General features: G+C 42.6%; 1 protein-coding gene across 7 annotated transcripts in view; it reads left to right on the forward strand.

Annotated features, from left to right (window-relative positions):
* Positions 1 to 11738: 11738 nt before the first annotated feature.
* Positions 11739 to 18043, forward strand: part of ACTR3B (actin related protein 3B) — a 146755-nt gene continuing 140450 nt past the window's right edge. For 3 of the 7 annotated variants that reach the window (XM_029233900.1, XM_029233901.1, XM_029233906.1), the window contains exon 1: positions 11739 to 11912. Coding sequence is in view for 3 of the 7 variants with exons in the window: in XM_029233893.1 (XP_029089726.1) it covers positions 11869 to 11912 (44 nt within the window). In the remaining 4 variants the exon portion in view is untranslated. The remainder of the gene's footprint in view (positions 11913 to 18043) is intronic. The other 4 variants (XM_029233893.1, XM_029233895.1, XM_029233904.1 and 1 more) reach the window with 2 other exon arrangements.

The following is an 18043-nucleotide window of genomic DNA, read 5'->3' on the forward strand; positions in this document are numbered from 1 at the left end:
CCCTGATTCTCTATAGCTGGATTGAACATTTTCGTTATTAACGCCAACATACCAATCTGGAAAAAAAGGCAAAAATATTCCTAGAGAGAGATGACAGTTTAATGGGTTTACTTTTGCTAAAATGCATTAGCATTGTGAAGTGTGGGATGGGAGGGACCTATTCAAATTCCTACTCTGTTGCTCACCAGCCTTGTGCCTCTTGGGCAATTTCTTAACCTCTCTGGGACTTGGCTCCCTCATTTATAAAGTGATGACAATGCATCTTCAGAGGGTTCTTGAAGTTTAGGTTCAAATAAGGTAGACTTTATGAAAAAACCGGAGTGTCTACTGCATCCTTAACACTCACTCCTCTCCATGGCTCCCCCTCCCGAGAAAGGTCCTGCCCAACCTTCTTTTACATGTGGGCAACACTCCCACCTAGAGAGGCAATACACGCTGTGCCAAAGAGTGTTGTCTATTTTTGTTCGTCACTGCTTCCCTGGAGCACAGCACAGGTGTGTGGAGGAACAGTTGAAGGAGCTATTAAATGTTTGCTGATCATTTAACTTTTCCAACTCTGTAAACAGGGCGTTTCGATATTCCAAAGTTGCAGATGACGAAACTGAAACTAGAGGTTAAGTAACTTGTCCAAGACAGCGGAGCCGGTCAGTGGCAGAGCAGGGCTTGTAAACTGAGCTATTTAAGACTAGCATACGTAATCGTAGAAATCCACCGAAACTTTTCTGGAATGGCTTGTCATCTTTTGTGTTTTCCCCCTTATTTTCCAGTACCTTCTACTCCATGGACAAAGTAGCAAAGGCAAACACAAGAGGTGGCTGGGTTTTTGTTGTGGTGGTGGTTTGTTTGTTTTTTAACCTAGCAATTGATCTCACCGGCCCAACCAATTGAGCTTGAGAACTTGCATCATTTTTCTCTTTTGTCAACTGTAGGTAATCTCAGTGAGGGTTATAAATATAACTGCATCACTATGAGGATGGCTACCGTTATAGGCTTTGTGAAATGCTTCTGACCATCTGCCTGTTTGTATATTACTTGGCGGGGGGGCACGGTCAGGGTGGGGATTCTAGGTAAGAATCCAGAGAAGAACTAGAAGGCATGATCTACCTCTACTGTTTTGGTGAAATCCTTGCAATTTCTTGGTAGATATTGCATATTTCCAGATACTCCAGAGCTTACACATCTGCCATCAAAGCAGGGATGGCAGACAGAGGAGTTGTTGCCATTTATTGAATGCTTATGAAGTTCCAGGCACACTTTCTGTCAGTTTATTTAATCTTCACACCATTTCCACATGGTTGGCCTTGTTTCCCCCTCTTTTACAGATGAATGTATTAAGTTTCAGAGAGGGTGAGAACTTGTCCAGGGTAACTCAGATTGCATGTGGCAGAGTCAGAACTGGAACCCATGTCCACTTGGATCGAGATCCCCACCTTTAATCACTACTCACACCATCTCTTGTGAAGATAACACCCAGAACTGCCGGGCTGATTGACAAGATTTTCTTCTTTCCGGAATGAAAACCAGTGACTATCATTGAACACAAGTGTCTTGCCTGATGAATGTGTCTGATTGCTGCCTTGGAATCCTGGATCCACCACTTAGTTATAAACTTGCTTCTCTATCTACAAAGTGAGCGTATTAACAATAGCACCAACCTCCCAGAGCTGTTTTAGGGATTAAATAAAAGTACTCATGTAAAGCATTTAGCACAGTGATTAGTAAGTTTTTTTAAATGTTAGCTATTTTGCACAGGGAACTATATTCAATATCCTGTGATAAACCATAATGGAAAAGAATAAGAAAACGAATGTATATATGTAAAACTGAATCATTTTGCTGTACAGTAGAAATTAACACAACATTGTAAATTAACTATATTTCAATAAAACAAAATTTTAAAATGATAGCTATTTTTATTATTAGACAGTCCCCCACGTAAATATGGATGGAGTTCCAAAAGTTCATTTTACATTCAGCTGTTTGGACTCAGAACATATGAAGAATATTAGATATTCTATTTGATTACCCATAAATACTATTATTGTGTCGCTGGCAATATATGGACTTAGATTTGCATCCCAGAAGCCGGGGCTCTGCAGGGTAAGGAAGGGGCACAGCACAGTCTACTCTATCCCAGGGTTGTTCTCCTTGGGGGGCCAGGTCCTAGAGCCCTCAAGCTGCCTTAAGCCCTTCTTCTATGGTTCTATGAGGTTTTCTGCTTCGATATTATTCTCTTCCTGCAGTAGTAATTAAATATTCAGTGCCTCTGGCAGTTGTCCAAACCTTAAAAAAAACAAACAATCCTCTTCTCCCCGCCACGCCTGCCCTCTGTGTCCTGCGTCAAATATCCTATTTCCTCAGTAGCTGGCTCAGGAAAGCAACCGCTAATTTATGATGATCTGTGAAAGCCCTAAACCTCTTAACCTCCCCAGAGCTGTTTACATTTTTGAAGAAATGGAATCTAGAGTTTCAGGCAGCGACACAGAGAGCAATCCCAGAATCTGTAGCACTGGGATATTAATGATGCCCTTTTTACAATGTCGTTTTGAGAATGAGGTGCCCTCAGACAGGGGTAATGGGTCCACTATCTGTTTTCTTACATAATACCTGTATGACGGAAGGTACTTTGAGGCAGACCAGCGTAACCTGGAAGTTTGACCTGGGATCATCTCTCTTAAGCTGACCTTGTTTTCTTTATCACCTCTTTCCTTCTTCCATTCCTTAAACCAGTTTTTCTAAGAGCTCCTGGATTAAAAAAAATAAATAGTTGTAAGGTAGACGGACTCTGGTAAAAACTGGAACCTCTGATGGGGTATGTGCTTGTTCAGTGACTAAGAGATTTTTGCTGACAAGAAGGATATGCAAACCAGTGACAGAGTGTGTGGATGACAGATAGCTGAAGAGTAAGGTTCCTGTATTGTCCAAGCTAAAATTTAGGACACATGATCTAAGTACAAATAAATTTATGGAGACAATGGGACCAAATAATTGAAACTGGGATGCACGTCAAACTTATGATAGCTGAAAGAGCCGGGCAGATAACTGGAGAGAGGAGCCTTGCGGTGCAGTGGGAAGAGTTTTGACATTTCTATGTCCCTGTGCCAAAGACAAAGATGAATAACCCAAAGCCCCACTTTGCCTCTTCCAAACATAACAGAGAGTTAGTGACATCCTTTTTATGGCACTGGAGGAATGAAGAGCATCTCCCCTCTCTGCTCAGCTCCAGACCAGCATTTCCAACTGCTTCCTGAGCATCTTTCCCTTGAGGTCCAGGAAGTGCTTCAAAGGGAACCTGCTGGTCCTTCTTTGACCTCAGGTCATGGCTTCCCCATACACAGAACCATACAAGCTAAATACAGCAATTATTTTGTCTTCCTCTTCCTCACTTAAAAAAAAAAAGCCAACTGGTCCCTGAGACCTTTTATTTCCATATTTCTACCACTGAAATATCTTTTCTATTCCTACTGCCATCATGACCCTCTATTTCAACTACTTCATTGGTTCCTTAGTTAACATCCTTGCATTCAATCTCATCCTCTCTATTCCCTCCAGACATACACACACACACACACTTTCCTCCTGCAAAATCTTTGGATATTTATTGTCTAGAATAAACTATAATGTCATACAATAGTGCTGAAGGTTTTGCCCAATTTGATTTCAGACTCTTCTTTCTAACTTCATCTCAACCAACGAACGTATCCTGCGTTGGCTCACACTGGACTAGTCATTTCCTGGAATAAGCCTCTGTGCTTTTGCAAATGCTCTTCTTCTTTTCCCACTTTTCATTGTTTTATTTTTAGATGTCTCTCCCCCTGTGGAGCTTGTCTTAGGTCTCCTGATGAGAATTAATTATTCTCTTCTTGGCGTTCCCTACAATGTCCCCATCTATCCTAGCATGTTCAGAGGCTGACATGTATACATTTCCTCCTCTACCCGTCCCCGCACAGGCGTTCATCTTTAGACCCCAATCACTTAGTCCACTGCCAGCATCTAAAAGGTACTTGCTAATAAATGCATAAAGTCAGAGCTGAAATTCAAACCAAGGGAATTTGGCTTCCAAGCCTGGACCTTTCACCAATACAGACTATTTAGCTCTGAAACACAAAATCTTTAGCACCATGACAATAAAGTGTCCTTGGTCACAAGGGAGAGCTGGTAAGAGGACATGAATGATTCAACATAGCTCATCTCTACTAATGGAAAAATGTCTCAAATCTTAAGTATTAGTGACGATAGGTCTATGTCAATCCTTTTTTTTTAAATCCCTTAGTTATAATCCAAATAGTTGGAACAGAGCTGTGATTGTGGCCACAAAAATCTAAGGTTAAGAGAATTACTAATCAGAGGAAAGCAGTCACTGAGAATCAGGGCAGTAATGATATTGAACACTTTACATGTTACAATGCCTGGTATTTTTATAAGCTAATTTGAAAACTCAGAAAAATCCTTCCTTACAGATAAGGAAACTAAAGCTTAGAGATGTTAAATAACTCATGCAGAAACATATTTAAGTTTCTGAGATGAGATCTGAACACAGTTCTGAAAGACTTCAAAATTTAGCCTCTTTCCATGCTCCAATAAACAAGTAAAATTAATTTTATACATTTTTTTTTGGTACAAACCAATACAACTAAAAATATCTGGATTAAGAATACAGTATAATTTTTATCTTAACTGATAGCTATTTCTTTTCTTTTTCTTTTTACATCTTTATTGGCGTATAATTGCTTCACAATGGTGTGTTAGTTTCTGCTTTATAACAAAGTGAATCAGTTATACATATACATATGTTCCCATATCTCCTCCCTCTTGCGTCTCCCTCCCTCCCACCCTCCCTATCCCACCCCTCTAGGTGGTCACAAACCACCGAGCTGATCTCCCTGTGCTATGCGGCTGCTTCCCACTAGCTACTGATAGCTATTTCTTATCAGTTATAATTATTGGGAACACAGTGACCAAATGTTTTTCTGCAAACTACTCTTGCTTAGAATCATATTGTACCTTGATAAGTAAGAAGCACAAGAAATAGTAAGATAAGACATGGAAACATTGTGGTTGTGTGTCCAGTTTCAGATACACTTTGTTGCAACCAGAGTTTCAGCTGGATGAAAAGACAAACTCAGCAGGTATGGGTTCTCACTTTGCACCCTCCTACCTGTCACTGTTCGGGTAGAAACTCTTTAAGTTTCCCCGCGCATCTTTTCCTGCCCAAAGGGACCAAGTCAATACCCAGTGAAGACATGTTGAAATGGCACAGTCTTGCTTCCTTTATTCCCTTATAATTATATGAGTTCTGTGATGCTTCTAAAAAACGTTCTAGAATGAGCATCAAAAAGGAAAGGAGAGGCCCCTGGGAAGACAACTCCTCCAAAACCTGTTGCTTGTGAGATTGCACAATGGCGAGAAACGTTTGTACTTAGAGCTCTTGGCAGTACATTCCGTCCAGATTGCTTGGCGTCCAATTCCGCTACTCAGCAGTTTCATTCCGATTGGCAAAAGAATTAGGTTTTTATTGGATATTACTCAGTCTCTAGAACATATAGTAATTGCCTAATGGGAGTTCATGGACATTTGTTACTGGAAATAGAAAACATTCAAGGTGAAGAGCTCAAAAATTTCTAAGTGTATTTGAAATTATCAAAGGACTGGGTTAGTCTGAAGGACCAACTGCTGAGATTCCTTCTGGCTCTAACATATATTGAACCTATGCATACCAGATGCTGGCTTTGAACACTTTAGCATTTTCCTGTTTTCTCAAGGGCGCCTAAAGAAAGTGCCCAGAACAAAATTAAACTTTTAATATATCCTAATTTGAAAAGTACGAGTCTCCAGTTCTTTATTTCAGAGAGGTTTTTATAATATCTCCCTCATGGGATTGTTATGAAGATTAAATGTGTGATGGAGTGAAAATGCTTTGTAAACTAAGATACTGTTATAATTTAGTTTTCTCCATGAGAAGTGGATAGGGAGTAGTTACAAATAAAATCATAAGACTGTTTAGTAGAGCAGAAGACCTCATTAAAATGCACATCTGCAGACTTCATCTGTAGACTCTGACATAGAATTGGTGATTGATTCTGATTAATCAATCAGAGGAGGAAGCACACATCCTGTTTTGTTGAATGAATAAATGAAGTGGATTTGAACTGAAATTGGAAGGACGAGTGAGCTTTGAATGGAATGGATGTAGAGGATGGGGTAGGTAAAGAAGAATGTTCTAGACTGAGGAGCCTGCACGAAGACCAGACAATAGCAATGGTTTGGTCCGCGGTCGGCTGTGCCCAGATGTGTCAAGGGCATCATGTGAGATGAGATTGGAAAGGTGACTTGGGAACAGATCATGGAGGATCCTGAATGCCAGCTTGAGTGTTTGGATCAAATTCTATAACAATAAGGAGTCATTGAAGGCTGTGGGGAAGGGAGACTGACATGATGTACAAACTTTCTGGGTTTTGCCATGTTGCTTTTCCTAGCAGCATAATTCACCCCAAGATGTCTTGGATGGGCAAAACATGGCGATAGGCTGGCTGGCAGGAAGCTATGGAATAGTTTAGCAAGAGTGACAGTAGGAGAAAAAGCAGGGTCATAGACACAAGGGATTGAATGAACAGCACAGGAGGGGAGCAGGAAGAGGCGTAGGGGATGGAGTTTTCCAGTCGGAATCATTGCCATGGGTGGAGGCAGAAACAGCAGAGTTGATCTGAATAAGGTCAGAGCTTTAGGTGATTTCCTTACCAATCTTGTGGTTTTATGTCTGTTACCAATTCAGCACACTCCAGCCAATCAACTCCAGCTTGGACCATTTTCTCACACTATTGCCAAGACCTCTGGGAGGTCCTTTGAGTGCAGTGACAGGCCCTTCCTCTTAAAGGAGAATGCCAGCTGCTTTCAAAGGAACGGGCCCTACTTTTTGGGTACTCCTTTCTCTATTTGTATGCTCACGGCAACAGAGAGCACACAGATCGCTCCTACCCACAGCTCTGCAAATTAAGATTCACAGAGCTGCTAGGTGGGCAGTTTTTCAAGACAGCCTTTAGTTTTTGTGTTCTTTTCCCTTCTTGGCCCAGCACGACTAGTTAAATGCAGGAAATTAAGATCACATTGTCCGAGTGTGCTCTGACTAAATTCCATTAGATTGACAATCTCTGTAAGTCCTGATTATTTTGTTTTTAAGTTGTCTTCATATGCATAAAAATGCATTGTAACCACCATCAAAAGATGTTATTAAAAGTTCATTTGAGAGTGATGCTGGGTTACGCAGCCCTCAGGAGAGTAGGAAACGGTCACATCGTCTGCCATGGAAGTGACGCTGAATTCTATACAGGAAGCATTCCAGTTCCCCTGTTTCTGCCTTTTTGGGGGCTGGGGGAGGGGAATAGGAGGTTACTGTTGGGTAGCAGCACCATAAAGAGATGCTCGTTCCTGCCACAGAAAGCCAGCTACTGATAAAACATTCCTCTCATTACAAGGAGACTGTAGAATTTTGCTAAGTATGTTGGAGGGAGCAAACCTTAGCAATATAATTAATAGAGACTGTACTTGAAGTGCTTCTTACAGAATGGGAGGTTTATTTCTCTGTTGGTGTTTTGGCCTTTGTCAAAAGGGATGTCATCAGTCTCTGATCTATAGGAGTTTATGATCTAGGAAGAATAACACAGAAGAATGGGTTGTAATGTATAGAAAAAACAGTAAAAACACGAACACAGAAATTATTACATAACCTTTGCTTTTATTTGCTTTTGATGATGACAGCAAATAAAAGCAAGTGTCATGTATAATTGAGAGGCTTAAAAATTGCTGGATGACTTTCATTTATTCAATAACCATTCACTGGGTGGCTACAAAATGCCAGAAGTGTCCGATGAACTGGAGACATAAAATTATACGAGACATAGTTCTGCTCTCAGAGAGCTCCTGGTGTACCAAGGGCTATGGAAGCATAACCATTACGATGCCATCAGATAAGTGAAAATGTGGAAAGGTGTAGGAAGCTCTCTGGGAGCCCAGAGGAGAGAGCGATTACTCTTTCTGGAAGTTGAGGGAAAGCTTCAGAGAGGGGGCAGATCTCCACCTGGGTCAGCAAGGATGAATTATTTATTTATTTATTTCATTTATTTATATATATTTTTGGCCACACCGCCCGGCATGGGGGATCTTAGTTCCCCGACCAGGGATTGAACCTGTGTCCCCTGCAGTGGAAGCACTGAGTCTGGAATGCACTGGACTGCCAGGAAGTCCCTAAGGATGAGTTATTTAAATGACAATTCCAAGCAGAGGCTAAAGGAGTGAAAAGGCATAGAATCAGTTAGAATATACGGTTTAATTAGGAAAATAGCGAGTGAGGCAGAGACTGTTGTCATTCCCCTTATTGCTCATTAAATCCCATTCCCATCAGGCATTGGTACCATATGCTTCTGAGGACTTGAGGCCACGCTCCAGCCCAAGAGTATGGTCTTTAATAGTCTAAACCAATCACAGTCTATCAGTTCCCCTTACCAATGACTGTTTTTGGCATAGGCTGGTGTTATGAGTTGAACTGTCTCCCAAAAAGATATGTTGGAATCCTCACCCTGGTACCTGTAAATGTGATCATATTTTTTTTTTTTGCGGTACGCGGGCCTCTCACTGTTGTGGCCTCTCTCGTTGAGGAGCACAGGCTCCGGACGCGCAGGCTCAGCGGCCACAGCTCACAGGACCAGCCGCTCCGCGACACGTGGGATCCTCCCGGACCGGGGCACGAACCCGCATCACCTGCATCGGCAGGCGGACTCTCAACCACTGCGCCACCAGGGAAGCCCAATGTGATCATATTTGGAAACAAGGCCTTTGCAGATGGAATCGTGGTAAGATGAGGTCATTAGGGTGGGCCCTAATCCAATATGACTCGTCCTTATAAGAAGAGAACACCATCTGATGATGCAGAAACACACAGGGAGAACACCACGCCATGAAGAGGCAGAGACAGGAGAGATGCATCTATAAACCAGGGAACACCAGGGTTTTCTGACTTTCCTCCTAGAGTCTTTCGAGAGGGCTGGTCCTGCTGACATCTTTTTTTTGTGTGGCTGCGTTGGGTCTTCGTGCTGTGCGCGGGCTTTCTCTAGTTGCGGCAAGCGGGAGCTACGCTCCGTTGCTGTGTGCGGGCTTCTCACTGCGGAGGCTTCGCCTGTTGCGGAGCATGGGCTCTAGGCACGCGGGCTTCAGTAGTTGTGGCGTTCAAGCTCAATAGTTGTGGCTCGTGGGCTCTGGAGCGCAGGCTCAGTAGTTGTGGTGCATGGGCTTGGTTGCTCTGCGGTATGTGGAATCTTCCTGGACCAGGGCTCGAACCCGTGTCCCTTGCATTGGCAGGCACATTGTTAACCACTGCAGCACCAGGGAAGCCCCCTGCTGACATCTTGATTTTGACCTTCTACCCTACTGTGAGATAATAAATGTCTGTTGTTTTAGGCTGCCCAGTTTGTGGTACTTTGTTACAGTAGCCCTGGGAAACTCATGGAGCTGGATAATGAAATGAGAGAAAGCAGCTAGGGACTTCTAGGGACACCGTCCTCTCTCTCCTTCTTAGAAAAGAACCAAGATGGGGCATTTCTCCCTCTGTCTTTGCCCATTACAGTTATGGTGGATGGAGCGGCTGTACCCATTTCACAACAGTGAGGGGATCTGTCTGAGCACCAAGGCCAATCTGCAGAGTCTGGTAGAACAGAATGTACAGGCCCACAGTGATGTCATGGAATGGTTGAATTATCCTGGGATTTCTGGATTTTCTATTATATGAAATAATAAAATTTGCTATTTCCTGTGCCATCTTAAGGGAAAACACCTTAACTCATACATCAAGGGTTAGTGGTGTCTAGAGGAAATAATTGAAGTCAGGAAGTCTTTTGTTTACTACCAGCTACTGGCCATGGTCACCATTTCCAATAAGTCCTATGCAAAAGGGACACTCCCCAAAAAGGCACATCCTTTATTACGAGCCAGTTCCAAATTCCATTAAGGCTTCTTCCCTGGTGAAGGGGATGGGCCCATATGAGTCTTGAGGTCCTCCAGGCCTTTGTATGTGTTTCCCATCCCAGAAACATTCTCCCACCCCACCCTCTCCACCATCAAGCTATTCTCCACCCACCTTCTGGCTTTCAGCTTAGACACCATTGCTTTGAGAAGATTTCATTGACTCCCCAGACAGGTTTAGGTGCCCTGTTAATGGCTTTCTGGGCACCCTGGACTTGCGCCAACTGGGATTACACTGTATTGCAACTGCCTGTTTACTGTTGCTATCTCTCACTAGACTCTAAAGTCCTGGGGGCACAGACTGTAAATGTCCCACTTACTGTTTCATACCCAATCTAATACAAGGCCTGTCTCATAGTAGGCACTTGATAAATATGTATTAAGCGAATGAAAGACGTGGCAGTGCTGACAGTCTGCAGTCTAGAGTTTACAACATTCTGATGACGGCCATGGAAAAGTGGAGCTGGGCAGGGCTTTGGCAAGATACAAAGGAGTGAGCCTTTGCCCCCAGCCTCTGGGTCCTATACTGGGATTCCTCCACACTCCTGACCTTTCCTTTTCCTCACACCTTCTACTTTTCTTTCTAGTTCCCTTTAAAAATTTCTAGATCTGGCTCTTATTTGAACTGAATAGGTTAAAAAAAAAAAAAAAGGAATGATCATGGGTTACCTAGCATGACCAACTAATCTACTACTTTTCCTAGGGAAAAAGCAGTTTAAAAGTGCTTTTAAGGGACTTAAAAGCTGCTGGTCCAGTGGTAGGACTCCACACTTCCACTGCAGGGGACATGGGTTCCATCCCTGGTCGGGGGAACTAAGATCCCACAAGCCGTCTGGCAAGACCCTCCAAAAAACCAAAAAACAAGAAAAAAAACCATGTGCTTTTAATACCAGTTAAACTACATGGAACTATGTCTCCAGAAAGCTCCTAAAAAATAATGTCAGGAATTTATTACAGGGAAGGAGGAGGAAGGAAGTGGGACTTTCAGTACCTTTATAACATAGTCGGTAAGTGGTTGCTTACTTTGATCCCAGGGTTCCAGTAAGAACTTTTGGACATCATCCTATCTTTGATACTTGAAAACATTTTCCACAGTGATCTTGGGGTAGTGTTAACCCAATCTAAGGTCATTCATTCCTAAAGGCTGACCATGCGTTTGTTTTATAGGTTTTTCTTTTACAGAGGAAGGCATGCAGTGTTCTGGTAGGTATAAGAATTCTAACGGCAATTTTTTTCTTTATTCATTCAAAAAACATTTGGGTGCCTCCCATGAATGCACCAAATACTGTGCTAAGCATCCGGTGATCAATGGTAAGATATTCAGGAGCCCTATCCTAGCGGAGTTTATATTCCAATGGGAGGACACACTACAAATAAAAATATAAATTTGCTCCAAATGTTGTGAATGAAAGCAATAGGTTGTTGAGATAAGACAGTAAGGTGCAGGGAGGGCACCTAGTGGGTGATCACAGACAACTAATCTAAGAAGGTGACATTTAGGCGGAGACTTAAAGGATGAGAAGGAGTCAGCCTTCGGAAACGGGGTCACCTTCACCGTAAGTCAGTTAAAAATAGCCCGCAGGCTCTCCAGCAGCAAGGTTGGACGTATGGGCAACGAGGCTCCGCCGCCAGCACTAAAGATGGCGGACAGGGGACGGGGACTGGGAAACGGGGCGTGCCCGCGCCGTGATTGGTCAGTCAGGAGAGGCGTCACGTGGTCTGAGGAGAGCATCCGGGCTCCCGGCAGAGGCGCTGCAGAGGCTCCCGGGAGCGGGCGGCGCGGCGTTAGCGCGGCGAGCGGACAGCGGCGGGCCCTCCCGGGCAGCCAGCGTGGACGGAGCGGCGCGCGTGCCGAGCATGGCGGGCTCCCTGCCTCCCTGCGTGGTGGACTGCGGCACCGGGTAAGAGCTGCGGGCGCCCACCCCGCTCCAGCGCGGCCCCGCTCTAGCCCCGGCGCCGAGCACCTGCCCGCGGCCCGCCCCCTCTCTCACCTGGAGGCACTCCGCCCGGGGCCCGGGTCTCGGCCTACAGCTGGGCAGGTTCGGGGGGCCGGCCCGTCTCCGCGCCCCGCTCCTCTCCTCCACGCCCGCGAGGACCACGCGCGGAGCTCGCTCCCCTTGATGCGAAGAGGACCGAGGGGAGGAGTCGGACCGGCTCGCCTCGCCTCCCGCCTCCTCTCTCTGCGCTCGGCCGGGGCCTCCCGGGATGCCAGGTTTCAGGCAGGCGGCTGCAGACCCCGCTGTCGTCACTTGCCTTCTGCCTGTCTGACAGTGCCCCTACCTTTTCACGTTCTTAAAAGGGACCCTCGTTTTGGGTTCCCAAACGCATGCCATTTCTCCTTGCTCATGATTCTCACTTACTTGTGGAGGTTTTTATATTCATCTCCCAAGTTGACACCTTTTTTTGCAGCCTACTCTGCTCTCTTCCAGGAGTGAATGGTTCTCTCGGGCTAAGCTCTTGCTTTAGTTTGCATAGAGTTGCCTTTTCACTTAAAAAAAAAAGAAAAAAAGACTCCATTTTGAAAAACAGAAAGTCTAAATTTGGGGAAGCCTGTTTGTGGTATAGTTTTTATTTCGCATTACTTTTGGGGTGTGATTGCTTCTTTTGATGATGTTGGGATATGCAAAAGAGACCTTAGGAAATTTCCTGTACTTTCTTTCAGTGGCCCCCGCTTCGCTGGTTTTAGGAAGGTGCTCACCGAATCCGTCTAGCTGGTGGTCTAGAAATTCAAGCTTGCCTGCTTGCAGTGTAGGTGAAGTACCTAATAAAGTAGTCCGGAAGTAAATTTAGCCTCTTAAAGATCTTTCAAGATGGGGTTTTAATCATTTTCTCCACAAAATATTCCATGGTATGTTCGCCTCAGCCTTGATTCTTTTCTGTAGAGAAATGCACGTGGTTTAGTTTCCTTGACAACCTTGTAGGGGTGTCTTCTTTAATTTGCTTCAGTCCGTCTCCTACGGATCGTTCTTTCCTTTTGCTGCTGAAGCCACCGGTGGTGGTTACAGGCTGGAAAAAAACTGCCTCTTCGCTTGTACTAATTTTCCTTTTTGAAATACACATTGTACCAGAAGTTCCGGGGCTCTTTATTTTAGAAGTTGTTTTGCTATCCAAAACCCAAGCCCAAACCAGTATTGATATTAACCCCCCGCCCAGTTGCTGGCTTCCTTATTCAACCCCTCCTCCCAGGAACTGGTGTTCACCCCACACCCACCTGAGGTCTGTTTGTGTCAAGAGTGCAGGAAGCAGGTAAAAGAATTTCTCCTTCTCACATTTGCACGTGAGATTTTTTGTTTTTGTGGTTTTGGTCTTGTAAAACTATTGAAATGCAAAGCATTTCTTGGCAGAAGCAATAACATGTACCCACAGGGTTTGTCATACCTCTTCTAATAGTAAGCTGGGGACCTTACTCATCACTCTTGCTGTAAACATCTAAAATGTGGTGCTCAGTTTTGACCTTTTGAGGTAGGTGGTATCTCACTTGGAGATGTAGCTTCAGAATCTCTTTGTTTTATGGCCCAGTTATGTTATCGTCTTCAGGCCGTCGTAGGCTTTGGTGTCAGGACTTAGAAACAGTGGCCGGGAATCTTCCCAGTGGGTTTCACATGGACATGTTCTGTTGTGGAAACAACAGTGGTTAATTATAAATTTCCAGTGTCCAGTGTGTGGCCAGATGGAGCAGCGTGGAAGAGCCTAAATTTATTTAAGCTTGTTAGTAGCTCTTATATTTCCCATAGAGCTAAGTGGTTTTTGGATTGACTTTTACCTCAGAATACAATAAAAAGGGGTAAAATGCAGATTAAAAATAACTAGGACCAAGGAAAAGAATGGGCCTGGAGCATCACCCTAAACTGTAGACCAGTGGTGCAGCCGACCGGCCTCACATTTGGCCTTAGTTTTCCTGTCTGAGAAAATTATAAGAGGGTCATCATCAGTTATGTAATTCCTGTCATCGGGAGGGAAGAGAAATACCTGTTTCTCAGGTGAAAAAACTTTTCCTAGTACTAAATTCTAACAGAAAAATTCACACTGAATTATACATAGTGGACCTTAACGATTGAGTAGACAGTGTACCAAACAGTATTTTTTAATTGCAAATCAATTTCATCCTGGGAGCCTGGCCTCCTCTAATGAGCCCTGCGACCAGTTCAGTGAGCACAGGTGAGCCACGATAATGCTGACCACGGCTCTGCCTGCTCCGGAGATGAAGTTTCATTTACTTAAGTGAATTACTAGGCTGCTTAGTGTTCAGAGAATATCCCACAAAAACTAGTGTTACTTCTCTTAACTGAACTTTTCGTAGTTTTGAAGATTTTTATATTTTAAACTTACTTTGAAAAATGTCAGATCTGAAAAGCTGCAGTAAGAGTACCGAAAAGCCGGCTGTATATTCTCTATCCAGTTTACCAACTATTAACATTTGCTTTATTGTTCTCTATATACTATACACGTTATTATTTTTCTGAACTGTTTGTAAGTCGCAGACATCGTGCTGTTTTATACCAAGATACGTCAGTGTATCCTTTATGAAAACAAAGACCTTCTCTCATATAGTCACAGACCAGTGATCAAAATCAGAAAATTTAACATTTATGCAGTAGAGTTGTCTACTAAGTCTGGATCCCATGAATGGTCCCATTATGTCTCTGGACGCGCAGCTCTCTGCCCTCATCCGGCACCGTACACTGTGTTTGCCTGTCATCATGTCTTTTTAGTCTCGTTTCACTGGACCAGTTCCTTAGCCTTTTTCTGTCTTTCAGGACAGCGACATTTTTGACAGTCAGTTGTTATGGATCATGTTCCTCAATTTAGGCTTGTCTGGTGTTTCTTTCTGACAGGTACAGGGTGTGTGTTTTTGTCAGGAGTACCACAGAAGTGATGTCAAAGCTTCTCAGTGCATCACATCAGAAGGCTTTTCCCCTCCAGCTTTATTGAGGTGTACTTGACACACAACATTGCATAAGTTTAAGGTTACATCGTGTTGATTTGGTACATTTATATATTGCAAAATGATTATCACATTATGATACTAACACCTCCATCCCGTCACGTAATTACCTTTTTTTTTTTTTTTTGTGGGGAGAATATTTAAGATGCACTTGTTTTGGCAACTTTCAAGTATAAAACAGTATTATGAACTACAATCACTGTATTGCCCATTAGCTCCCCAGAACTTACTCATCCCGTCAGAAGGCTGAAGACAGTTGATGACATTCATTTGGATTATTTGGATACGGTGGTGTCGACTAGATTTCTTCATTGTACGGTTACTGTTTTCCCCTTTGTAATTAATGTCATTTGTGGAGAGATATTATGAGATTATGCAAATGCCCTGTTCTTCCTTAAACTTTCAGCCATTAGTTTTAGCATCCATTGGTGGTGATTCTTCTTCTAATGGATTATTACAGTGATGGTTGCAATACTGTGGTTTTTTTTTTTAAACTTCAGTATTTTGTACATTTATTAGTTAACATTTTACTATAAGGATGCACTTTTCTGTGGCTCCCATTTATTTATTTATCGTCTGTATGGGTTATTATCTTGTTCAAAGAGTTATTTATGTCATTCTTACTGTATTCAATAGATTATTATTTCTTATTGCCATTATTTGTTTTGATGCTTAAATTGTCCAGCAGAAGCCCATTCAGGCTGTTTCTGGAGTTTTTCAGACATGTCCCCGTCATTTTTTGAGCATTTTGTTATTATCAAAAGACTGCAACGTAGCCAGTGCAGTGCATTTGTCTTTTTGCATTTTTTGCTGGAGCATCTCTGAGATAGGTTTCTAGAAGTGGGATTTCTGGGTCAAAGGGTAAGTGCATGTGTAATTTTGCTAGACAGTGTCAAATCCCACTCAGTAATGTGTGTCTTCACCAGCAACGTGTGAGAGTGCCTACGGCTTCTTACAGACTCACCAGCAGAGTAATTGCCAAAGTAAAATTTTTTTTTACCGATCTAGAAGGTAGGAAATGATATCTTATTGTCGTTTTAATTTGAATTTCTTATATTATTATGTGGGAAGATGAGCATCTTTTCGTATGGTTAAGAGGCATTTGTGTTTCTGTTTTCTGTCTCTTCGTTTCTCTAGCCAGTTTTTCTGTGGGTTTTTAAGTCTTTTGCTTCTTTATTTTTAGAAGCTCTTTCTGGGTTGGGGTGTGGTGAGGGTCCCACAGACCACCCGCAGGTTCATTGATTTGCTAGGAACAAGCACAGGATGATAGTGGAAAGGTAAAAGCAAGAACAGCCAAGGGAAAAGGCACATGGGGCAGAGTCTGGAGGAAACCAGGAGCAAGCATCCGGAATCCTTTCTCAGTGCCCAGAGTTTTTACTGGGGGCTGGTCATGGCACCTCCTGCCTAGCACAGACCAGAATTCCAGAGTCCCAGAAGGAAGGCAGGTGTTCAGCATAAACTGTATTTGTGTTAATTTTATAATCTGCTACTTTACAAAATGCTCTTACTGTTTGTATGAATTTTTCCCTTGATCTTTTAGGGTTTTCCAGATACAGAATTTTGTCATTGGCAAATAGAGATTGCTTTCCCTTTTCCTTTCTGTTTTTAGGAGCTCTGATTGCCTTTTCTTTTCTTTATTTTGACATACTGCAGTGGCCATTGCCTCCAAATAATGTTAAATAGGAGTGGAGTTAGTGGGCATTATCCTTTTGTTCCTTACTTTAGTGGAATAGTTTCTGGTGTTTCCAAAATAAGTAAGATGCTGGCTTTTGGGCTGCTGTGTGTATGTACATACTTACACACGTATACAAATATATGTTAAGAAAGTTATACAAATATGTTAAGAAAGTATTTGTCAACTGCTATATTTTGGAATGTTATAACATGAATGAGTGTTGCATGTTGTATGATTTCTTTATAATAAATGGAACATGTGGTTTTCTTCCTTAGCCAGTTAATATGGTGGATTTCCTAATATTGAACCACTCTTCCATTCTGTAATAATCCCCACTTGATCGTGCTGCATTATTTTTTGATGTGTAGGTAGATTCTGTTAATATTTTATTTAGATTTTCATGTCAGTATTAGTATGAATTATAGTTTAGTTTTCTGGTGCATTCTTTGTCAGATTTCGGGATCAGTGTTACACTCTCTTCATAAAACAAATTAAGAAGTTTTCTTTCTTTTTCTGTGCTCTGGAATAGTTTAAGTAATTTTGGGATTATCCGAGTTTTAAAGTCCTGGTAGAATTCCCCAGTGAAACTGTCTGAGCTTAGTGCTTTCTTGAGAGGAGAGTCCTGCTGCCCTTTACATTTCTTCTAAGGCTGGTTAGACTTCCTACCTCGAGTGGAATCAATTTTGGTATGTTGTATTTGTCTAAAGAAGAATTCTATTTCATCTAGATTTTTCAAATTTATGTATGTACTAGTCTCATGATTTTAAAAAATCTTTGTTTTTATGGCTATTTTTCCCTTTGTTGCTCAAATTTATTTTGTTTTCATCCTTTTTTCTTCATGGCTTACCTAATGATGTGCCTATTTTGTGGATCTTTTTTTTTTAAAAGATAAGCTTTGGGGTTTATTTATTAGTTCTGTTATTTTTCTTTTTCTTTTTTTTTTTTTTTTGTGGTACACAGGCCTCTCACTGTTGTGGCCTCTCACTGTTGTGGCCTCTCCCGTTGCGGAGCACAGGCTCCGGACGCGCAGGCTCAGCGGCCATGGCTCACGGGCCCAGCCGCTCCGCGGCATGTGGATCTTCCCGGACCAGGGCACGAACCCATGTCCCCTGCTTCGGCAGGCGGACTCTCAACCACTGCGCCACCAGGGAAGCCCTATTTTTCTGTTTTTTGATTTATTTCTACTTTTATTTCTTTCTTCTGCCTTCCTTTTTTTTTGTTGTTTTTGAGTTGGATATTAAATTCATTTTAATTTTCCCTTTATATTGAAAAAGTATTTAATTTTGGCTGTTATGTCTTTAACTACATGTATTCCTTACGTACAGGGATTTGGGTGTAGTTTCTCATTATCGTTTTCAAGACATTTCTGTATTTTTCTTTTGAATTTCCCTCTTAACTCAATATTTCTATAC

This window comes from Monodon monoceros, unplaced genomic scaffold (genome assembly GCF_005190385.1).
Source record: "Monodon monoceros isolate NGI ecotype Baffin Bay Population unplaced genomic scaffold, NGI_Narwhal_1 Super_Scaffold_2, whole genome shotgun sequence".
Classification (NCBI taxonomy): domain Eukaryota; kingdom Metazoa; phylum Chordata; class Mammalia; order Artiodactyla; family Monodontidae; genus Monodon; species Monodon monoceros.